Source organism: Schistocerca nitens, chromosome 5 (assembly GCF_023898315.1).
Source record: "Schistocerca nitens isolate TAMUIC-IGC-003100 chromosome 5, iqSchNite1.1, whole genome shotgun sequence".
Classification (NCBI taxonomy): Eukaryota; Metazoa; Arthropoda; class Insecta; order Orthoptera; family Acrididae; genus Schistocerca; species Schistocerca nitens.
Window position 1 is genome coordinate 288606273 of NC_064618.1, and position 25623 is coordinate 288631895.

At 39.5% G+C, this 25623-nt stretch overlaps 1 protein-coding gene across 3 annotated transcripts in view; it reads left to right on the top strand.

Annotated features, from left to right (window-relative positions):
* The window catches only part of LOC126260049 (claspin-like), a 172779-nt gene that overhangs the window by 111667 nt on the left and 35489 nt on the right, over positions 1-25623 (top strand). For all 3 annotated transcript variants that reach the window (XM_049957237.1, XM_049957236.1, XM_049957238.1), the window contains exon 13: positions 6900-7209. In XM_049957237.1, the coding sequence (XP_049813194.1) occupies positions 6900-7209 (310 nt within the window). The remainder of the gene's footprint in view (positions 1-6899; positions 7210-25623) is intronic.

Here is a 25623-nt window from a genome sequence, read left to right on the forward strand (position 1 = left end):
CGACAGGTACTTGTCGGTGCCGTTCGATCGCCGCATCTACTTTCTTCCCGCGACTGATTTTAAACTTGCACACACAAACATTTCATGCGCAGTAGGTAGGATTTTACTATCCCACACTCGTATGTGGAATATTGTGTGTTCGAGACGGTAGAAAGTTGAGTGGTTCTAGAATTTACACAGAAATTCTCGAATCACTACCGTTCGTGAGGATGTTCTGCCTCTTAGAAAGGAACACTAAGGGATTTATTTACCTTCTCACTTACATGAAAAGTTGCATCATCACTGAACATCACATGATCAAGAAAGTCAACTTCCCACTGCAGCATTTCACTTGTAAAATTATAGTGTGCACCATAGTCGTCTGGATTTGAAGCATGTACCAACTGCAACTAGTATGGTCGAATGTGCTAAAATTTTCTGAAAACCTTCCACATTGTCACCTTTGGCAATTGAAGTTCAAGACTTGCTTCCTGAACAGGCTAAGAGGAATATGAAGATAAGGTTCTCTTACTCATCCCCTTCATACACTTTTTGTCATCCCATGCTTTTCCCCTCAGGCCCACACCCAGTTGTTTCAAATTGACTATACTATCAGTGGATGTTTTTGTCATATGGGAGATCACAATTAAACTTAAAACAAAATGTGCATTGAACTGAAATTACTGATTCTTTCTTAGCAAACTCCAGAACACAAAACTCTTCATATTCAAGAGCCCCCATTTTGTGTACGTAGCATTTGCAGTGCTGCAAGTGGGAAAACAGCAAAACAATACTTGTGCATATGCTTACCTAAAACTATTTGAGTTATACTTTGTGACCTTGAACCAACACACTAAAATGCTTACAGTTGATTTTATTAAAATTTATAACTGAGATATTCTTTTCCGGAACCATGTACTTCAGTATTGACCCCTTCCTGAGAGACAGTCTCTACTCCTTCCAAATTAACTCTAAGCATAGACAAGATGTGGCTTGAATCCAAAGAAATAGTATCAGTGGCATTTGTGAGATTTATACCAGTTAAATTAATAAGAGATGGAACTGATGCTCCATGGTTCACAGAACAGGTCCGAACATTGTTGCATTTACAAGCATGCCAAATTGAGAGAGTGAGAGAGAGAGAGAGAGAGAGAGAGAGAGAGAGAGAGAGAGAGAGAGAGTGCAAGAACTGTGAGATTGGTGATGTAAGCTCAAAGCTCAAAATTTAGTGCAACTTCAATGCAAGATATGCTTTTGATGGTTTCAACAATTTGGAGAAAATCCAAACAGATTCTGGTCATATATAAAGTATACCAGCAGTAAGGCACCTTCACTGCACATGAGCAATGATGATGTTACTGATGACAGCACACTTAAGCGGAGTTACTAAACTTGGTTTTCTGAAATTCCTGTCCCAAAAAGGATGAAGTAAATATTCCAGAACTCAAATCAAGAACAGCTGCCAACACGAGTAAATAAGAAGTAGATATCCTTGGTGTAATGAGGCACATTGAATCGCATAATAAAGGAAAGTCTTTCAGTACAGATTGTATACCCGGTAGGTTCCTTTCAGAGTATGCTGTTAAAATAGCTCCATAGTTGGCAATCACACACAACTGCTTGCGTAATGCAAGATCCCTGCCCAAAAACTGGAAAGTTGCGCAGGTCACACTGTTATTCAGGAAAGGAAGTATGAGTAAGATGATGAATACGTAAGTTGCTGAATAACATTCCCATATCACTGATGTCAGTTTGCAGTAGGGTTTTGGAACATATACTGTGTTCGAATATTATTAATTACCTCGAAGAAAATGATCAGTTGACATGTAGTCACGACAGAGTGAGAAAAGAAAATATTGATCTGGCCCGAGGTGCTGGAGTTGGTGGTCATGTGTGCGTGAGGTGTGCTTGCTTGTGTGTATGAACACTGTGTGTGTCTCTTTTACTGATGAATGCTTTGGATGAAAGTAGTATGTGTCTAATTGTGCCTGTCTGCATCTTAACGTGTCTTCTTTATGGTAATTAGCAACCTGTCTTTTCCTACGTTATTGATATTCCCACCTGGAGTTTTCATTGTTTGACAAGTGATACCTGGTGTTCCCCGAGGAAGTATTATAAGTCCTCTGCTATTCCTAACCTATATAAATGATTTCGGACACTCTCTGAGCGAAACTCCTAAGCTGTTTGCAGGTGATACTGTCATTTATCATCTAACAAAGTCATCGGAAGATCGAAACCAATTGCAAAATGATTTAGACAAGATATCTGTTGGTTTGAAAAGTGGCAATTGGCCATGACTAATAAAAATTGAGGCATTACATGAGTACTAAAAGGGATCCATTAAATTTTGGTTCCACGATAAATCGCACAAACCCAAAGATTGTCATTTCTACTAAATACCTAAGGGATTACAATTACAGACAACAACCAATAGATTATGTTGTGAAAAAGGTGAACCAGATACTGTTTTTTATTGGCAGAACACTTGGAAGATGTACCAGATCTACTGAAGAGTCTCTCACCACTACACTTGTGTGTGCTCTTCTGGAATATTGCTGCATGATTTTGGATCTGCACCAGATAAGACTGAATGAGCATAAAGTTCAAAGAAGGGCAGCTCATTTTGTACTATCAAGAAGTAGGATAGAGACCGTTATGAACATGATACACAAGTTGGGTAGGCAGTCATTGAAACAAAGGTGTTTTTCACTGCAGTGAGATCTTTTCACAAAATTTAGTGAGATCTTTTCACAAAATTTAAATCACCAACTTCCTCCTCCAAATGTGAAAATGTTATGTTGACACCCAGCTAAATAGGGAGAAATGATCATTGTAATGAAATAAGAGAAACAGGAGCTCCCGTGGAAAGATTCAAGTGTGTGTTATCCAGCACACAGAGTGGAACAATCCAGTCCGATGAACTGAACTGTCTGGCGGACACTTAAGTGTGAATTGTAGAATAATCATGTAGATGTAGATACAGATGTAGGTAATAGGAATGTAGTCATTTCAGCATTAAAAAAAGCTTCAATTTTACACCTGCACAGTGTAAATATTGGAAATGGAAGGAAAAGTATGGTTTACCTTGTGCTATGGTGAAGCAACATCAGATGATTACGAAATTGGTTATCCAGTACATTTAAAAATGATGTACTCAATAAAGTCATAGGACAAATGGGCATGTCATGATTACATATTTAAAAAAACTGTACATTTTGATAAATTTAAAGTTCTGGTATTGGCATTTTTTATCATTAAAAGTAATTATATTTTGACATGTTTTAAATTTAAATGTTGTAAATTTTACAAATGTTTTAAACTGTCCATACAGAGTTTTAGCACTCTCAAAACATGGAGAAACCACTGCTGTTTGTGTGTTTTTGTAGTAATTTGAGTGGTGGCTATGTCTGTGGCTTAATAAAAGAACAACCAATGTCAAAAAAATATTTATTTGTTGGACTCGAGCATTAAAATTTAGAGAGCGCTACAGTGCCATTAATACTGCTTATACTTTATTCTCCAGTTTCTTATTTGGCATTAATGAATATGATTATAAATGCTATTATTTATGCTGTCTAAAAGTTTGCTAGCATATTTCTTAATTAGATTTTTTTGACATTGTTCTTATGTTGAATTATTTTCAGTAACTTTTGTATATTCTTTTATTGTGACTGATTAATTATGAAACGAGCCTAACTTTGTTGCTTTAGGCAATGTAATAATGTCACGTACTTGTGTAATTAGAATTTGTGCATGCTCTACATTTCATTCCTATCCCCATATGTTGATGCAAAGAGAAACAGTGTTATAATATTTGAAGGAATTCTCCATATGAAATTATTACTGTGTGTATCAGTTCATAGTTGAGAGAGATTACAACTCTTTAAAACCCAACTGAAATTTAATTTTCTCTCTGTAACATTACTCGTCATCACTTTCATCTGGTAAGTATTCTACATAGTCTCATAGATGGCCTGCTAATAGGTTCTGGCAAAATGCCCTACTCTGTGAATGTATAAAGGGCATTAATGAGTGAATGTTGCTGACCTTTTCTGCAGATAATTGCTGACTGAAGGGAAATTTATAATATGCACTCCCAGGTGAATTACACCTGTATGGCAACCTTTTTATCTGATACTGAGGAAGTGACTCACAAAACGTTATGTTTTCTATGAACATAACATGGATGAAGTAGGTCACCAAAATTAGGAAAATTATTCTGCTCAAGTTCAACTACATTTATTCATGAGTTCCCAGGAACTAATGCAATCAAATTAGCCCAATTCCAAGGTATATCAATTTCTAGAGTTCTTTCTTTTCTGTCCCCGTAACCCTGTCTGATAGCTGTATGAATGGAGTGGACTTACATTTGGTTGTGACCACATTCAATGAACTTATTAACCTCCAACTTACTACGCCAGTATTTTTCCTTGTGAAATATATTCATGAGCATGACATGAGTTTAATATTTGTGTTCTGACCAGCACAGGTGTCACTAAACATATTGAACTCAGACTTCTTCAGGTAAAGGTAAAATATGCTTGTGAATACAAGAAACTGTTTCTTTTATCCATTGCCAGTAATAGTTTCATCCTACATATAACACTGAGTAGATTTGCGCTTGTTGGTGACAGAGAACACAGTTAAATTGAGAGGGCACAGCGGACGTGGTAGAAAGCTACCACACTGTATAAAAGGTGTGTGAGCAAACTAGCAAATCAAAGCATAGGAAATAAATGATCTCTTTTTCCCTACTTTTCTCTTTGTTGATCTTATTCTGCTCATAACTTGATTAAAATGAGCTGTCTTTTCTCTTTCTAGTTTGTTTTTTACCTCCCTCATGATGGGTTATTTTTAGCTGAGGTTTGTACATGTCATGTTTACCACGTGTATCATTCTTGGGTCAATGGAAGGACATACATGTCATGTTTCTTACGTATATCATTCTCGGGCCTATAGAAGAAAAAGTTAAAAATTTGTGACAAATATTTTAGTTAAATAGCCTTAAATAGCCTTGTTCTTTTCAAAGTGAGTCATGTGTAATCTGCAGAGCTTACATATATGTAAACCAGAATTTAAGCATTTCTTTTGTGGGTGGAGTGTTGAATAATGACTACAGTAAACAGTAAATATGCCATGTGATTTGAAATTTTATTGTTTAGCATCTTTTGGCACATAGTTTTATCCTCAAAGTCTTCCTCAACAGTCTTTGTGGGAAATGCCACAATTACTAGTTTTAGATACATTGTCTGGCACACCTGAATTGTTTCCACACTAAATTTTTGCAAGAAGTATTTTCTTTGAAAGTGGCATCCACTGGGATGTATTGTGTCCCTTTCTCTTAATTGAATGGTTTTCTTTGGATATTGCTGTTTGTTGATTTTGTGCCTTGCTCAATAGTGTGTAAATCTTCTAAAAACTTTTTCCCATTCATGTTTATTAAATTTTAAAGCATTTTCTTCAACATTTACGTGGTTGTTTCAGTCTCTTGCCCAGCTGCTGTACTGCTGTTGTCAAAAGTATTGCTTACATTGTATCCTGAATATTTTTCGAATATTACAAGCCCTTTTTGCTAGGTCAGATGTTTGCTTTCTTGTGCACTTCTTCCATGAAAATATTGCTCTGCCGTTTCGCCAGCTGATAATCTATCCTCAGTATTGCTGTTACTTTCTGTGGCATACCATTTTCTCTTACTTTGTTTATTGCTGAATAGTAAGATTGCAAAATCAGAAGAATCAGATATTGTTGTTCTGATATTTTATTTATTTATTTGACCTTTGCTAGCTAATCGTCGTTTACCTAGGTAAAAGGTAAATAATTGACAGAGTACAAAATATATGTTGGTGACGTAATATGGTAGCATAATGATACAAGTATCAGATGCAATATCTAAAAACAGTGAATCAGCTGAACCAGCTGTCTCATATGCACTTATATCGTGCAGATGTTTTGCGTTTGACACAGGGTTTAATTTCTTCCCCTTTATTATGTTGTTGTACCACATTCAGATGTAGAGGGTGCAGATATGTCAGTAGTAGTTATATCATGTGTTTAGTGTTCATAGAATCAACTGCCAGAAAAATCAACACCTTTGTCTGAAAGAAGAAGTCATTTTCAAACCAGATGTCTCAAATCTAGCAAAAATGAACTGAACTAACTCACAACTTTTGAGCTGACATTAATGTAACTCACACTACATATAATTTCCCTCAAAAAAATTGAAAACTTTGAACCTACCCCATTGTTTTCCTAAAGAATGTCTGCTAACCTCTGCATCACATCTTATTACAATAAAAATATGTTTTTACAACATTTCCTGTTGTTCTAATGTCAGTCAGAGGTTAAACGATGACAAGCTGCAGTCAAAGAATGAACAGTGGCGTCTCAGCCACATAACTAAATGCTTTAACCAAAGTTGACATTGGTTGTTCTAGCAGTGAAAAACATTGAAGATTATTAACCAGTGTATATGTTGGTTATTATAGCATGAAATACTTTGGTGTTTATACTATGACATTGCATTTCCAGAAACTATGTCTTGTCATTCCCGTTAAAATTAGATTTTGGTTATTCTTACGTATATAAGTTGGTCACCGTTTTGGTCGATTACATCACGTACCTCAGTTTCATGAAGAGTTGACATTGGTTGTTATTACATTACACCACAGATATTATGTTTGAATTTCTGATCACTCACTAACTCCATGCATGAAACCCATGGGAGAAAGCATTTTATTGTGATGCTGACACATGAAAATTATAAAGTTGTAAAATCAACAGTATTAATGATTAAAGAGGATCATTGACTCACCAGTTGCTGAAATCCAAGTAACTCGTGTTTTGCTAAACTTAATAATCCAGTTGACTTTTGAGCTGTTCCAGAGATTTATTTTTGTTATTTTTTTTGGTGTTCTTAACAGATGAGGAGGAAGAGGAGGATAATGTACTTTCAGACAGAGAGACTGACAATGAGGAGATGGGAGAAACAGATAATCCACAAGACATTGTTGATTATGACTCAGAAGAAAATGAAGTAGCTGAAAACCCCAAACGTGTTCCTCGAACATTAGCAGCAAAGGAATTCTTTGAAAATGAAGCAGAGCTGTCAGAATCTGAATGGGATAGTGAAGACGAAGATGAGAGAGATTTAGATAACCTGGAATGGGAAGAAGGTGATGATGAAAATGTAGATCAGAAGAAGCTGAAGGAACAGTTGGGAAAAATACATATGTAAGTTTGTTTTTGTGTGAAGTGTCTAAACCTTTTTATGGTATTCAGTGGACTATCTTAATAATTGGTTGAATTTCTTTTTGACAAGTTTAAATTATTGTGTATTTGTCAGAAAAATGAATATGTATTGTTGAAAATTATGTAAACTCCATGGTCTTATCAAGCAAGTCAGCTTATGTACTCCATATTTATAGATTTAAAATTTGTTCTTATGTTACAGTGACAAAATTTGTCTCAGTAAGTCCATCATTATTTTTTAGTAAAAATTGTGAGGAGTAACTGGGATTAGCAACATTGGCCTTGCCATCGTCATTTTCACTCCAAAGATCGGTTTGATGCAGTTCTCTATGCTAGTCTTTCCTGTGCATGTCTCTTCATCTCTGTATAACTATGGCTGTCTGCTTGCTTTTTAATCTGTTTCTAGTAGTGAAGCCTTGGTGTCTCACTAAAATCTTTACCCATAATGCTTCCCTCCATTACTAGAGACCTGAAAAATTTGCAATTTGTGATAAAGGCAAATAAATATTGGTGCAGGTCTCCCTCAAAAAATGAAAACATTAAATTACTTCATAAATACTATTTCATAGCTAATTGTATCCAGATGAACTATTATATAAGAGATAGTTTGAAATAGATTTTTTTGCATATAAATATAAAAAATTTAAACAGTTTACAGCAACTGGTACTACACATCATCTGGCAATGCCTAATTTGGAGAGATCATGTGCATAAGAATGAGTCTGGGAAATAAAATGATGGCTCTATTCGCACCTCTGTCCACATTAAACCCACCAACCACCAACAATACCTGCATTTTGATAACTGTGATTCCTTTCACACCAAACATTGCTACCCATGGACGACATATCTGCAGTGACAAAAAACTCCCTCGCTCACTATGCTGAGGATCTCTCAATGACCTTCACAAACAGGCACTACTCCCAGAGCTAGTTCACAAACAGATCTCCCGTGTCATTTCCCCTCACAATCCCGAATTCTCCCACCACCACCACCAAGAACAGGCCTCTTAATTACCCAGTACCACCCGGACTGGAACAACAGAACCACATCCTTCACCAGGGCTTTGATTACATATCATATTGCCCTGAAATGTGGGACATCCTACCTGAGATACTTCATACCCCTCCTATAAAGTGGTGTTCCATCACCCACCCAACCTCCATAACCAAGTCCATGCCTATGCCACTCCCAATCCCAACCCCTTGCCTCCAGGATCAGGTGCAAAACCTGCCCAAACCACCCACCCAGCAATTCCTGTTACAGTCCTGTCAAAGGTTGATCCTACCCCACCAGGGGCCAGACCACCTGTGAGAGCAGCCATGTCATTTACCAGCTCTGCTGCAATCATTTTGCAGCATTTTATATTGGGATGACTACCAACCAATTGTCCACCAGGATGAGTGGCCACTGCCAAACTGTGGCCAAGATCGAAGTAGACCACCCTGTGGCACAGCATCCAGCTGAATGTAACACAGTTGATTTCAATGGCTGCTTCACTACCTGAGCCATCTGGATCTTTCCTTCCACCACCAGCAAATTCAATTTCCAGTCAAGGTTTCATGTTAAATAACAATAAAAAAGCTCAAGGTCAGAGAGAGGATGGAAGAGGAAATGGACAGAGAGAAAAGGAGGAGGAGATGGATAGAGATAGGAGGAGGAGAAGGAGGAGATAGACAAAAAGAGGGGTGATGAGTAGATTCACAGGAAAGGGGGCAGAAGGGGATTAGGACATACATTCAATTCCCTGACATATTTCGCAGTTGTGAATCATTGCTGGATTTGTAAGTACCTGTATAATACAAATTCATCTACAATAGTTTATTTTAGTCCCATTCGTAGATCCTGTAATGTATTTCACAGACCAGTTTCATGTTTATGGAATTATAGCTAGCTTTTTTAAATTGTTACTGTGTGACTTAAAAATATCACTCCAAATATATTACAATTGTGTGCCTTAGTCTAGAACTCACCACTGTGTTCCCCGAACCACTCCATCACACTCCTTGCCTTGTGACTTGGTGCGTTCTCTTGTTGAAAACTGCCACTGCTGCCAAGACACGATCGTCATGAAGGGTTATGAATGGCCTGCAACAAGTATAGGATACTCCTTGGCCATCAAGGTGCTTTTCATGAGATCCACTGGACCCATGGATGCTCACGTGAATATTCCCCAGAGCATAATGGAGCTGCTGCCAGCTGCAGTAAAGGTGTGTACGGAAACACACTGTATTATTAATATTAAATATGGAGCACTTTCCAAATGGCCCCTAAAATATTATTTATTTAGTCACAAACCATCTTTCAGCGTAATCTATTGTCGGATGGCAACTGAATGTCACTGCAGCTTAAGCTACTCATACAGATATGGAAGGTACGTGAGACAATAATATATACACTGATTAGCCAGAAGATTATGACCACCGATCTACTATCGAAATAAACCTATCCAGCCGATAGCAGCATCACCTGGCGAGGAATGACAGCTAGTCGGATACACGCATGATGCATGTAGTATCAGTGAGCGCGCTGTCCGTGTATAGAACGGGGAAGGTGCATGATCAATCTGAGTTTTACTGAAGGCAGATTGGGATGGCCCAGAGGCTCATCATGAGCATTTTGGAAATTGCACGACTTGTCGGGTGTTCGAGGAGTGGTGTGATGAGTACCTTCATATGGCGAAACCAAGGTGAAACCACATCCAGACGTCATGGGGTTATGCAGCCACAGATGTCATAGGCTGGGCAGAATGGTGAAACAGGACAAGCAGCGAATAGTGGCAGGACTAGCATCAGACTTAAATACTGGGCAGAGTATGAGTGAGTGTGAAAACAGTGCACCGAAAACTCCTAACGATGGGCCTCTGCAGCCAACGACCCACACATGTGCCCATGTCAACTCCACGACATCGGCTACTTTGACTGAAATGGGCACATGACCATCAGCGCTGTGCATTGCATGAATCCGTCATCTTCCAGGGGAACAGCTCCTTGACACCTGTACTGAAGGGTGGAGACAAGCTGGTGGCAGCTCCATTATACTCTGGGTGACATTCACACGGGCTTCCATGGGTCCAGTGGAACTTGTGCATTATGATGACAAAGGAGTGTTGTACAATGGTTGCAGACCACAAGCATCCATTCATGATAATCATGATTCCTGACACCTGTGGCATTTTTCAGCAAGAGAATGCGCCATGTCACAAGGCCCAGAGTGTGATGGAGCAGTCCGAGGAACACAGTGGCGAGTTCCAGTTGATGTGTTGGGACCCCCAACTCACCAGATCTGAACCCAGTCAAACACATCTGGGATGTTCCCTGAAAATTACAAGAATTAGATGTCGTGTGTGTGTGTGTGTGTGTGTGTGTGTGTGTGTGTGTGTGTGTGTTTGGTGCCAACTCCCTCCACCGTCCTACCAAGGCCTCATTGCTTCCGTGCCACAACACATTGCCACTGTTATCCATGTGAGAGGTGACATAAAAGTTATTAGTTAGGTGGTCATAATGTTCTGGCTAATCAGTGTAAAGGGATTACAAAGAAAAACATTACATTCCTGTGTCATGAAGAATTACAGTATTTAAATTTAATTAAAATCAAAAAGTTAATTTATATGTGGATATCATTAAATTTAACAACAGGTGAAAATTTAAGTTGATTTTACAATTGTAATCTGTATCTTTAAAAATCAAACTTGATTTGACACTAGGGAAAATGGAATTGTGTTTCATTATTTAAAACTAAACTGACATTCTAGACTTATGTTTATTGATTTTGCATATTTTCAGTAAGGTTGTCTTTCTGGTTTTGTTAACAGAACGTAAAATTTCACAGTCATCATTGTGTTACTAAAACTACATGAAGTCATCATCCCATTATTATCTATGTCAGCCCTGTCGAAAATGCCTCCTACCCCACCTGTGAAGGTAGCCACGTGTTCTACCAACTCAGTTGCAACCCTGTGCAGCATTCTAGGTGCACGTGACCCCCAACACGGAGTCTGACAACATGAATAGTGACTGCTAAGCTATGGCTGAGAGACAACTGGATCACCTAGTTGCTGAGTGTGCTGCCCAATACAGTGTCCTAGAATTTGATTGCTTCACAGCCTGTGCCATCTGGATTCTTCCCAGCTCTTAATTACTTGTGTGGGAATGCCTTTATAACATATTCTTTGTTCCCGTAACACCCCCCCCCCCCCTGGCCTCAAATTTCTATAGCCCTGTATTTCACACACCTATTGCCTTCCCTGCTCCCACCTTCTCCAGTCTTGCATAAGCATTCTATCTCCCCCTCCTCCCCTCCTCCAGTAGCCCTGCATAGTTCCCCCACCCCCCCCCCCACCCCCCACCCTTTTCCCTGCACAGCCTTCTGCTACTGTATGTAGCATCCAACCATCCTGTCTTAGACATGTCTCTGCTCACTCTGAAGCAGCACTACAGCATTTTTCCCTACACCTACCCTGCTATGCCTCTCCCTCTTGTCTTCATGCCTCCTCTCTACCTCCACTACCCAACATAGCTGAGATGGCTGCACACTGCTGTTGGGCCGTAGCATGCAGAGATGATAGTGGCCGTGTGTGTGTGTGTGTGTGTGTGTGTGAGTGAGAGAGAGAGAGGAGTAGGAATAATCTATTTTATGTCATATTGTTGAAGTCAGTAAGCACATTACACAGACTGCAGGTTTACCAAACTCAGTTTCATTTTTTTCCTCTGTTTAATGAAGTTTGATGTATGCAAATATTGGATTAAAATTGTAAATTCAACTTTTTCATTTTTAATAGAATGTAATGGTTTCTGTGTGGCATAAAAAATGTAATAATTTCCTTTGTTAACACTTTTTCTCATAATTTTATGTATCTTAAGCATCTTTATGAGCAGTACCTGTGTGTGTCACACACAGTTTTAGCTTTGATTGTGATATTCAGCCGGTTCATGATCAGGTACATAATATTGTGTAGAACATAAAGAAAATGTTTTGTGTTTAACATTGTTTTCATGTTCAGTGAAACACCTATAGGGGAATTTGAGTAGCAGAATTATGATATAACAAAGAAGCATGTGTTGAATTTAGCTGGTGATTTTTAAGAGGCATTGTATGAGTGATAAAACATGGATCAACTTTCATCATTGTGTCATAAGAGACTTAGCAGATGACAGGTTGTGCTCACTGGTACTGCTTCAGTCTTTTATCAGTCTGCTTCATAACGTATAATTTATCAAAAACAAGTGACTCTCAGGAAAAAAGATAAATTACAGTTTTCTAAATTGGTTCAGGAGACACAGTGAAAAACTTAAATCAATTACCTGTAATTTTAATTCTCTTCGGACTACAATGTTGCTCTGATGTGATTTTAATAACTCCCCAGATTTCTAGAACTTTTGTTTAGTACTAGTATTCTCTATTTTTGCAGATGTAATTCTTAACTATAAGGCACATTTGAAATGTAAGGGCCATGCATATTCACTCCTAAGCACATTTTGTTAATGTTGCACCAGCTTCTTCACTTCTTCTGTATAAATGTTCTCTGCCTAGGAATTGAGCAGTTGACAATGATGGTGTGGAGTCCATTGTAATCTGTTGTCCACCAAGTGATTATTTCAAGTGCAGGAAGAGGTAATAGTCACGGGATGTGAGGGTTTCATTTAGGATGGGCGATAGCAAACTGCCCAGTGGAAATTCTAAATTTTATCCTTGGTCTTAACAGTCATGTGCAAAAACCACTTCTTGGAGAAGAGGACTATCCCAGATGACAGTTTCCTCCACCACTGATCTTGTATTGGACATCTCAATGTGGTGGCTATTTTTAAGAATGGCCTTTTGTTCCCATTAAATGGTCACCTTCATTTTTTGTCTTGAATGACAAGATTGTTTAAAGTTTTCAGTGTTGGTGAAGTTGAATGGTACCATTGCTTTATTTAGATTCTGCTTTTGTGTGCAGGACATCCCTATTGTGTTTCCTGTAACAGTCTGGGGAAAACAGATCATCTTCAAACTGTCAATACCAGTCCCAAAACACTTTTTAGCTTGACATTTTTTGCTCCTTTGTGTTGTTGAGCTTATTAGATACCTGTCTTGCATACAATTTGTGTCATCTGACCTTTTCTGCAACAACTTGAGAAAACTCATCAGCAAGCACCATTTGTCTTTCACTGACTATTTTTAATCCATTTTTTGCACAATCTCACTGGTCTGTAAACTGAGCCTGACACTCCACTCTTGCACTCGTGCAAATTTGTGTGGCCAGTTTTAAAACTGTTACATGATTCTCTAATATTTCCATCAGTCTTTACTGTAGGCCTTTAAACTAGGGGCAGCTAATGAAGACTTTGATCATTTGTGGATTCTTTTGCGCACTCACTCACTCACTCTCTCTCTCTCTCTCTCTCTCTCTCTCACACACACACACACACACACACACACACACACACACACAAATCAAATTGCACCTTTCACTCCACATCCATTGGGAGCAATGGTATTTGAAACCATTCTTGTTTGTTTTCACCCCCCCCCCCTTGCCCCCTCCCAGTCAGTGCCCAACTGGAGCAGAACAAGGACTTCTGTGACTTAGTAAACTATCAGTAAACCACACTGCATTGTGCAGCTTTGTTCTGAGCTGCAAGCCTTTAAATATAAACAAATGCCAATTACGAGGGCTATCCACAAAGTACATTGCGTTTTGGAATTAAAAATAAATAGAGTATTGGAAAATTTTTTTATTATATACAGATGAAAGCCACTCTTAAATACTACTTTTCTACATAGTTGCCATTTAAATTAAGGCACTTATTGTAGTGACGGATGAGCTTGGAAATTCCTTAGTCGTAAAATTCGGCCGCCTGCGCCTTCAACCACGTGGTTACCTCTTCTTTTGGGACAGAAAAGGTGTGATTTTTGTGGATTTCCTGGAAAGCGGCTCTACAATCAACTCTCAAAGGTATTGCCAAATTCTGCACAACCTCAGAAGAGCAATACAAAACAAGCGCAGGGGAAAGTTGGGCTCAAAGATCTTGCTGATTCACGACAAAACCCGGGCCCACACGGCAAATGCCACTCATGAAGTTCTCGAATCTTTTAAGTGGGAGTTGTTTCCTCATCCGCCGTACAGTCCCGACCTGGCACCGAGCGACTTCCACTTATTCCCAGCAATGAAGAAGTGGTTGGCTATGCAGCGTTTTGATGACGACGCACAGATTCAAGAAGAGGTAACCACGTGGTTGAAGGCGCAGGCGGCCGAATTGTACGACGAAGGAATTTCCAAGCTCGTCCATCGCTATGATAAGTGCCTTAATTTAAATGGCAACTATGTAGAAAAGTAGTATTTAAGTGTGGCTTTCATCTGTACATAATAAAAAAAAATTCCAATACTTTATTTATTTTTAATTCCAAAACGTAATGTAGATTGTGGATAGCCCTCGTATTTACTGATAAAGTTTCATATATCACTCTGCTTAAATCTTGATTTTCTTTTCTTAGAGTTTCAAATATTTTGCATCTCACTTAAGTTTGTTGATAACACCTTCATACTTACTAAACGTTAAAAATATGTCATGGCATTTTATTCTGCTTTTCTCCACTGAATGTACGATCAAAATTACTTATCTGGTAGTGTACTTATTTGACAACTTACTTTTTCTCCCTGTATAATTTTTATTAATAATTTAGTTGTATACATTATTACTTTATTCCATGAATTTATTTTTGAAGTTCCAACAGCAATGTTTGGCTTTGTGGCTTTTGTCACTGTTTTTAGTTCTTAGATCTTTCTATAAGGTATTATGTCCCCTATAACTGGCTGGGCAGTTCAGTTCCTAGATTGGAGAAAGGCAAGGACTTAACATGTCTAGTACAACTGTACCACATCAAGCCCCTTTCTATTGTTTTATTTCAATTTTTATTCTGTTAAAATAGCTTTGGTACTTCTAATTTATCTCATTGCCCATGATGTCTTAGATGACTCATATTATCACTCTTGATTTGCGAGTACTGGAGTGTCCCAATTGGTACTTTACAACATTGATATGCAGGGTTAGCTATAATGATATTACAAATTTTCAAGGATGATGAAGGGGAAAATGTATGTCAGTTCCAGACTAGGGTCTCTTACTTCAAACTGAGATGAAAGGTATAAGTGAAATCTACTCAAGTTCCACCTTAGCCTTGTACAGTGCTCAAATGAACGGCACCTGTTTAGAAATCCTCACCATAAAATACAGAATTCCTGCTGAATACTCCCCAAAACCTTCTCGATAATTTCCCCTGTTGATGGACTAGTAATGGCGCACATAACTTGATGTCAGAGAGACCGAAAATCCTAAATCTACGGTACTATAATAATGAATTCCATTTACCTGCACAAGTCTCATGAGCTGTTACATGTACAACAGTTGTGCAAAAAGGCATCCCCCAGTGTCCGTGTAGGAATGGTATTGTGGCACAAAGTTCTTTGGACCTGTTCTAATATCCCCCGTGTTGTTTGAACAGTCTCGAAGGCAGTAAGAATTCTTTGCCAGGAGATCCCCTTCAGTGTCTACAGATGTCTCATGCACAAGACTCTTCACATGGTCCCACAAGAAGAAATCAAGTGAGCTGATATCAGGCGAACATGCTGCCCGTGAAATGACTGACCTCTTCTGCCTATCAGTTTTTTGGGGAATGTCTGATCTAGGGCTTTCCTAACCCCTCAGACCAAGGTGTGGTGGGGCTTCATAATGTTGGAACCACATCGGTTGACAAATAACAAGTGATCACCTTGCATGTACCTGGGTAGTGCACAGTGAACAATGGTGCATTTAAGTGAAAATTCACAAATGTAAGAAAGTGATGATCATTAGTAAGGTGCTGCAAGAACCATTGGCTGAGCAAGACACAAGGTCCAAGGTCATCAGGAAACGAAGCATACACTTTTTGTTGATGGTAAGGGTGTAGCTACATTTTCCCATTTTCACTTATAACTTTCATCTCGGATGTTTATGGATGAATGGATGAGGGTCTCTTACCTCAAACAGGTACATTTATCCTTCTCCATCGTTCCCGAAAGTTTGTACCATAATCATGAAATCACCCTGTGTTTCAGTATCTGCACTATGTGGTATACGAGGGTTGGAACTTATAGTGGCAACTATTAATTAATAGAGTTAAATGTGTGCACCTGTTACTGTCCTTCATAGTAGTCACCAGTGTTGTATAGAACCCATTTCCAGCGATGTGGAAGGCATAGTATACCATTAGCAGAGCCTGTTCTGTTGATGGTGCGAATGGAGTGGTTTAAAGTTATGGTGGTTCTCGTATATGACTGATGGAGTTATCCTAATGCATTACGTTCCTCCACGGCAGACTGTCAGTGCACAGTATTACTGTTCATTTTTGGAACATCACCTGCAACCAGCTTTGCGAAAGAAGCGGTGACACTTTCTGTGCAACCCACCTATCATTTTGCACGACAATGCACAGGCGCATACAGCGCAAGCTGTGGCTGCTCTGTTCGGTCGATGGGACTGGGAAGTACTGTACCATCCACCATACTCCCTGGAATTAAGTCCTTGTGACTTTGATTTGATTCTGAAGATGAAGGAACCACTTCGTGGCATTCACTTCAGAACTGTTTCAGAGATTCGACAGGCAATAGACCGCTCCATTCGCACCATCAACAGAACGGGCTCTGCTAAAGGTATACTACGCCTTACACATCGCTGGCAACGGGTTCAACACAATGCTGGTGAGTACTTTGAAGGACAGTAACAGGTGCAAACATGTAACTCTTTTGTATTGGTTGTGAACAAATAGTTGCCACTATTTAGGTTCCAGCCCTCATATATGAATATCTTCGGATTGTCAGGTTCACAAACTCAAAAATAGCTTTTTTAATCTATTTCAGTAAGTTCCTCTTTAGTAGCATGCACATCATGTAGCAACAGTACAATCAACTGGTGCATGTTATATTGATGACACAGACCCCTGGAATTGATGATAGAGATCAACTTCATACTTCAGATCTGAAGATGACTGAAGTCAACCAAAATAAATCATTACAATACAAATATGTTAGCTAGACTGTACATTTTTCATAAAATTGTATAAGATGTTCACCATTTTCTTGTAGTGATACAGAGTTGCCTTCCTGTATTGATGTTATTTGTAGGCAGTTGGAAAACTTGGTCTTTGACAAACCCCCAAAGGAAAAAAAAAAAAAAAAAATTAAGGGTCTAATGTCAGGTAACATATGAGGCATGGAATTGGATGTCCTTTGCCAATCTAATCCAACATTCAGGAAATCGTTGATCCAACACATCTTGCACAGTCTTGACCCAGTGTGGTGGTGTACTATCTTGGAAAATATGTGTTATTTGATGGCCAAGTATTTGTGTCAAAGCATACAGATGTAGTAAATCAAGATAGTTGATGGGATTAACTTTTTTTAAAGAAAAAAGAATGAATCGTTCAACTGTATGATCATCATACAGCACACATTCACTTTAGGGACACCAATCCTATTTTCATTACAGTATACAGATTAACATTTCCCCAGACAAGAGCATTAGGTTTGTATTTACCATACCATTTACATGGAAAAATAAATTATTTAAACTGCAATGACTATGCTCCTGCTGATTTACAAATTGTTCGCATAGTACAGCAGGACAGGCTAAATATGGAAGACAGTCCATGTGTAGCTCAAGGTTCAAAGCACATTTACCTTAATGCGTTCGCGGCTTACGTTCTGAGGTAGTTTGTAGACTAGATTGTCAAGGGCAATCAGTGATCCATTGTAGGTCCAGAAATCAAGTTTGTATTGCAGAAATCATTGTACAGAGAACTGGTTGATGGAAGTACTACACTGCATAAAGGCCACAAGTGTGTCTAGGGAGTGACCATCTTTTGTGGGCCGTGATATCAGTGACTCCGCCCACTGTACTCTTCAGTGGCAATCGTCTCCTGGTGCCTTGAAGTGTCAAAGAAGTCTGCATCTGCTCTTTTTGAATTGCTATCAGTCATGATGCAAAACCTTCGAGAATGTGCTCAACAAATTGCATGCATTGTGGACTAGCGTTGGGCTGTTAACATTGCAACATTGCAGTCATCATAGGAACAACTGTGAAGCTTATGAAGCTCACTGTATGTAGTTGTCTTAAAGATTAGGAGCTCCATAGAGCTTTTAGAAGAGACTTGCATGATGAACACTGGACAGGCACATGTATGAGTTCTGTCTCTGATTCACTTTCCCTTCATTAACTAGAGTGTTGTTTCACATCACCACTTTCACATCACCACTGTCTACATGCTTCTAATTGCTGTATCAGCTGTACTGTTGTTGGAAGTCCTTTGTACCTCAAAGCCAGATTTGTTCTAATTACTCGGTTCCACACACCATATCTTTCCTCTAAGAGTCATAATTGAACTTCACTCTTAATCTCGCCTGGAACAAAATCGCAAAAATATTATCTAAGTGAATGAATTACTGAAGCCAATATCTATTCATATACACTGATGAGCCAAAACATTATGGCCACTGCTTACCACAAGGCTGAATTCTGCCTTATGATGTTATGGACATGTGACACAATCAGGAAAATAAGCAACTTGGACAAAGAGCATATTGTTACGGGCCAGTACCTGGGATTGAGCATCTCCAAAATGTTGATTCTGGTCAGCTGTTCATGTGTTATTGTGGTCAGCGTCTATGGAAAGTGGTTGAAGGACAGTAAACCATAGATAGGTGTTAAGGTGCTGGACATCCAAGTCTTACCACAGAGCATCTGTAGGGCAGGAAACATGATCTGTGGCAGATCTGATGATGGAGTACAATGCTGGTGCAGGCACAAGTGTTCCTGAGCACATCGTTAGTGCACTTGGGGCTCTGCAGCAGACGACCCCTGTGTGTTCCCATGGTGACCTAATCACATCATCTATTAAAATTGTGATGGTCATGGGATCATCAATATTGGTCCATGGATCGTTAGACTCATGTCACATGGTTGAATTAACCATGTTTCTTGTCACACCAAATTGATGGTTGTGTCCACCTATGCCGTCATGCAGGCAAATGACTACTTGAAACACACACTATGCTACGGATGCAGGTTGGTGGAGCCAGTATTATCCCCAGAGGGACAGTTACTGAGCTTCCTTGAGACCTGTGATAAAAATCAGTGGCACCTTGATGGCTTTTGAATGCATGAATATTATTGCAGACCACTTGCATCCCTTCAAAATTGATGTCATCCCAAGTGGCAGGTGACTGTCAATACACCAGCTTTATGCTAAAGTGGTGTGAGGAATAGCATAGTGAACTCATAATGATGTCTTAGCCACCCAACTCACTGAATCTGAATGTAAAGGAACACATCTGTGATGCTATAGGGCTCCAGCTCTGTGACAACAAGTGACTGGCCTGCAATTTACAGGAATTGTGTGACCTGTGTGTAGACATCTGGTGCCACAGATTTCCTGAAATCTACCAAGGATTTGTTGATTCCATACAATACAGAATCACAGCTGTGTTGCATTCCAAAGATCAAAAACTGCGCTATTAAACAAGTGGTCATAATGTTTTTGCTCATTAGTATATGTTTTGTAGTTCTGGTGAAGCTGCAATACATTAAATTTATTGACTATTCTTTTGAGATCCTGTATTACGTTTACCAGTATTATATTTTGGTCATGTTACTGAGGACCTCTGTCTGCTCACAGTAGCTAGCTCAGAAGCAGTTTATTCAACTGACTTGACTTGCCAATGGTTTCTCTAAATGAGTTATGGCTAATTCTGAAATGATGCCTTAGAAATTGCTATGGCCACTTTTTTCTTCTATTGTTGTCCAACTGAAATTTCTGCTCCTACTCTAATAACTACATGTTAAACTCTAATTCCCTTCCAGTTTAACTTTACACTTTCTGATTTTTTAAAGCATTAGCTTTGTGTGTTCTGAGATGACCAGCTCATATAGCTTTGCACACAATGTGCTAACATGTGAGGCAGGGAAGTGAACCAGACCTGTGAGGAATCTGCTTTGTGGATTAACAGAAGTAGGTATTGGATACTGCCCAATCTGAGTGTGGTTTTTAGGCAGTTTTACATGCTCTTTCTGCAAGGGCTGGGCTGTCTCCGAATCTCTGCCTCAGAAAATATTATATATGCACATAAAAGTTAATTGACAACACCCAGAATATAGTTTATACATTATTCACAGACAGAAAGTGCAAGAGACTTACAGGGGATGGACAAAAATGTGGAAGCACCAAAACATAACACATTACCATACATGGTATAGGAACCATGGACCTTGGACCATGGACCTTGCCGTTGGTGGGGAGGCTTGCGTGCCTCAGCGATACAGATAGCCGTACCGTAAGTGCAATCACAACGGAGGGGTATCTGTTGGGAGGCCAGACAAACGCATGGTTCCTGAAGAGGGGCAGCAGCCTTTTCAGTAGTTGCAGGGGCAACAGTCTGGATGATTGACTGATCTGGCCTTGTAACACTAACCAAAACGGCCTTGCTGTGCTGGTACTGCAAACGGTTGAAAGCAAGGGGAAACTACATCTGTAATTTTTCGTGAGGGCATGCAGCTTTACTGTATGGTTAATGATGATGGCGTCCTCTTTGGTAAAATATTCCGGAGGTAAAATAGTCCCCCAAACGGATCTCCAGGCGGGGACTACTCAAGAGGACGTCATTATCTGGAGAAAGAAAACTGGCGTTCTACGGATCGGAGCGTGGAATGTCAGATCCCTTAATCGGGCGGGTAGGTTAGAAAATTTAAAAAGGGGAAATTGATAGGTTAAAGTTAGATATAGTGGGAATTAGTGAAGTTCGGTGGCAGGAGGAACAAGACTTTTGGTCAGGCGAATACAGGGTTATAAATACAAAGTCAAATAGGGGTAATGCAGGAGTAGGTTTAATAATGAATAAAACAATAGGAATGTGGGTAAGCTACTACAAACAGCATAGTGAACGCATTATTGTGGCCAAGATAGACACGAAGCCCACGCCTACCACAGTAGTACAAATTTATATGCCAACTAGCTCTGCAGGTGACGAAGAAATTGAAGAAATGTATGATGGAATAAAAGAAATTATTCAGATAGTGAAGGGAGATGAAAATTTAATAGTCGTGGGTGACTGGAAATCGGTAGTAGGAAAAGGGAGAGAAGGAAACGTAGTAGGTGAATATGGATTGGGGGTAAGAAATGAAAGAGGAAGCGGCCTGGTAGAATTTTGCACAGAGCACAACTTAATCATAGCTAACACTTAGTTCAAGAATCATAAAAGAAGGTTGTATACATGGAAGAATCCTGGAGATACTAAAAGGTATCAGATAGATTATATAATGGTAAGACAGAGATTTAGGAACCAGGTTTCAAATTGCTAGACATTTCCAGGGGCAGATGTGGACTCTGACCACAATCTATTGGTTATGAACTGTAGATTAAAACTGAAGAAACTGCAAAAAGGAATTTAAGGAGATGGGACCTGGATAAACTGACTAAACCAGAGGTTTTACAGAGTTTCAGGGTGAGCATAAGGGAACAATTGACAAGAATGGGGGAAAGAAATACAGTAGAAGAAGAATTGGTAGCTTTGAGGGATGAATTAGTGAAGGCAGCAGAGGATCAAGTAGGTAAAAAGACGAGGGCTAGTAGAAATCCTTGGGTGACAGAAGAAATATTGAATTTAATTGATGAAAGGAGAAAATATAAAAATGCAGTAAATGAAGCAGGCAAAAAGGAATACAAACGTCTCAAAAATGAGATCGACAGGAAGTGCAAAATGGCTAAGCAGGGATGGCTAGAGAGTAAAAGTAAGGATGTAGAGGCTTATCTCACTAGGGGTAAGATAGATACTGCCTACAGGAAAATTAAAGAGACCTTTGGAGAAAAGAGACCCATTTGTGTGAATATCAAGAGCTTAGTTGGAAACCCAGTTCTAAGCAAAGAAGGGAAAGCAGAAAGATGGAAGGAGTATATAGAGGATCTATACAAGGGCGATGTACTTGAGGACAATATTGTGGAAATGGAAGAGGATGTAGATGAAGATGAAATGGGGGATATGATACTGCTTGAAGAGTTTGACAGAGCACTGAAAGACCTAAGTCGAAACAAGGCCCCGGGAGTAGACAGCATTCCATCAGAACTACTGACGGCCTTGGGAGAGCCAGTCCTGACAAAACTCTACCATCTGGTGAGCAAGATGTATGAGGCAGGCGAAGTACCCTCAGACTTCAAGAAGAATATAATAATTCCAATCCCAAAGAAAGCAGGTATTGACAGATGTGAAAATAACCAAACTATCAGTTTAATAACTCACAGCTGCAAAATACCAATGCGAATTATTTACAGACGAATGGAAAAACTAGTAGAAGCCGACCTTGGGGAAGATCAGTTTGGATTCCGTAGAAATATTGGAACACGTGAGGCAATACTGACCCTACGATTTATGCTAGAAGCTAGATTAAGAAAAGGCAACCTACGTTTCTAGCATTTGTATGCTTAGAGAAAGCTTTTGACAATGTTGACTGGAATACTCTTTCAAATTCTTAAGGTGGCAGGGGTAAAGTATAGGGAGCGAAAGGCTATTTACAATTTGTATAGAAACCAAATGGCAGTTATAAGAGTTGAGGGGCACGAAAGGGAAGCAGTGGTTGGGAAGGGAGTGAGACAGGGTTCTATCCTCTCCCCGATGTTATTCAATCTGTATATTGAGCAAGCAGTAAAGGAAACAAAAGAAAAATTCGGAGTAGGTATTAAAATCCATGGAGAAGAAATAAAAACTTTGAGGTTCGCCGATGACATTGTAATTCTGTCAGAGACAGCAAAGGACTTGGAAGAGCAGTTGAACGGAATGGATAGTGTCTTGAAAGGAGGATATAAGATGAACATCAACAAAAGCAAAACGAGGATAATGGAATGTAGTCGAATTAAATCGGGTGATGCTGAGGGTATTAGATTAGGAAATGAGACACTTAAAGTAGTAAAGGAGTTTTGCTATTTGGGGAGCAAAATAACTGATGATGGTTGAAGTAGAGAGAATATAAAATGTAGACTGGCAATGGGAAGGAAAGCGTTTCTGAAGAAGAGAAATTTGTTAACATCGGATATAGATTTAAGTGTCAGGAAGTCGTTTCTTAAAGCATTTGTATGGAGTGTGGCCATGTATGGAAGTGAAACATGGACGATAAATAGTTTAGACAAGAAGAGAATAGAAGCTGTAGAAATGTGGTGCTACAGAGGAATGCTGAAGATTAGATGGGTAGATCACATAACTAATGAGGAGGTATTGAATAGGATTGGGGAGAAGAGAAGTTTGTGGCACATCTTGACTAGGAGAAGGGATCGGTTGGTAGGACATGTTGTGAGGCATCAAGGGATCACCAATTTAGTATTGGAGGGCAGCGTGGAGGGTAAAAATCGTAGAGGGAGACCAAGAGATGAATACCCCAACAGATTCAGAGGGATGTAGGTTGCAGTAGGTACTGGGAGATGAAGCAGCGTGCACAGGATAGAGTAGCATGGAGAGCTGCATCAAACCAGTCTCAGGACTGAAGACCACAACAACAACAACAACTATGGTATAGGAAAACAGTTGGTATTTAAAACAGCTACCAGCTCAGAATGTTTAGATGCATAGGGTTTCCACAAGTTCTGGAAATCAGGGAATTCCAAAAGTGTCAGGGAAATTTGATAAAAAAAAAAGGATGGAAAAAATATAGTTTTGTCTCAGTAGATTAAATGGTTTGTTTACTGAGATGTCATGCATTGTCACTGGATGTGTGCAGCTGAGTACATGAGCTGCTTCTCTACTCTCTCATTCTTATTGCTTCTTCCCTTTCTGCCACTCCCCTCTGCTTTCAGTCAGTGCTGCCACCACTTCTTGCTGCTAGCCTAGCATCTGCCGACGAGAGGCAGGGAGGTGTGAGGAGGTGTTTGCTTGGATCCGATTCTCAGAGACTGTTAATGCAGTGGCCAGAGACAGCAGTCGTGTGTGCATGAGTTTTGTCTGAATGATTGTGTGAAGTGTGTGTGCTCTTGTGTTCTGACAAAGGCTATGGCCAAAAGCTTAGTTGTGAGAGTGTGATTGTCTTTTCTATGAGCCTGTCTGCAGATCAGTGATCATCTGTACGATGAGTAGCTACCTATCCTCATTAGTATTGATTTTCAGAGTATTCACGTAAGTTATCTGTTGCATTGATTGATAACTACAGTCTCATTTTGTCAACACGGTATCTGTGACATGTAAATAGCTGGCCACATCAGTGGACTTCCATGACTGGCCAAAACCGCAGGCCATTTTTGTGGGTATTTCTAATGGTTTGGGTCAGCCTATCCGAAGCCCATCATTTCTCACTAATGTGCAGGCCCTGTCCATTAGATCTAGTCTCACTGATCTGCCTTCAGGCCAGATCTGTTTGTGTGTGGTGTAATGAGGCAGATTTCCGTGGTTTATCCATGGACTCAGGACTGCGGTGCTCCTCGGCAGGCCAGCCGCCATGGGCATTGGATTTCAGGAATTGTGACTGTCTCACCGCAAGACCACTGTACAGTGTGGCATTTTGTTGACATTTTATTTATTCTAGAATATTTTGGCACTTTGAAAGTCATTCTGGAAACTTTGAAAGTAGTTTATATATTAGAAAGTATGGTTGATAAAAGGAAGAAAATAGTGGCAGTCACTATTTCGTGAAAGAAAAACCACACAGTACTTGTAAAATAACAGACATAACACAGTGGGTAGTAACTGACAGTAACAAACACAGTAGAAACAGCATTTTATTGGCAGTCACCTATAATGTTGGTTTACACAACTCTCCCCTGCCTTATACACTTCTTTCAGGAGGCTTGCTTTTTTCTGAGGTTATTTATGAAACCAGTGAAGATATTTGGAATCTGTCTTGTGATTTCAATGAAATACATATTTTTGTCACCAAATTTGTTTTATTGAATAAAACAGCATCTGTGGTCTTAATGAAACATATATAACATTTGACTTGCTTTCTCCAATTAAAAACAGTTCATTGCAAAAGATATTGATGTTAGTACTTAAGATTTTTTCTGACATGCTTAGAAATGCAGAAGTCCTTGCATTTTTTTGTCAGCGTATGTCTTTACTTAAACTTGAGATCTCAAAATTTATCCCCCCCAGGGCCAACAGCTCTTTGGTGGGTACATGTGTCGCGCACATGGGTCCCTGAGCTGTTGCAGCCTTTATTCTTCTATGGGCTGCTTTCCCTTGCCCCTTTGCCCCCTCTGCCCCTCTCTGGCCCCTTTGCCCCTTGGCCCTTTCGTTCCTTCTCTTGGTGTTCTTCTTTATGTTGGCCTGGGTATCCTCATGACTTTGCTTGATCTTGCGGTTTTGGTTGGTTGTCCTCCTCCTCCTCCTTTTTGGCTTTTCTTTTTTGGTCC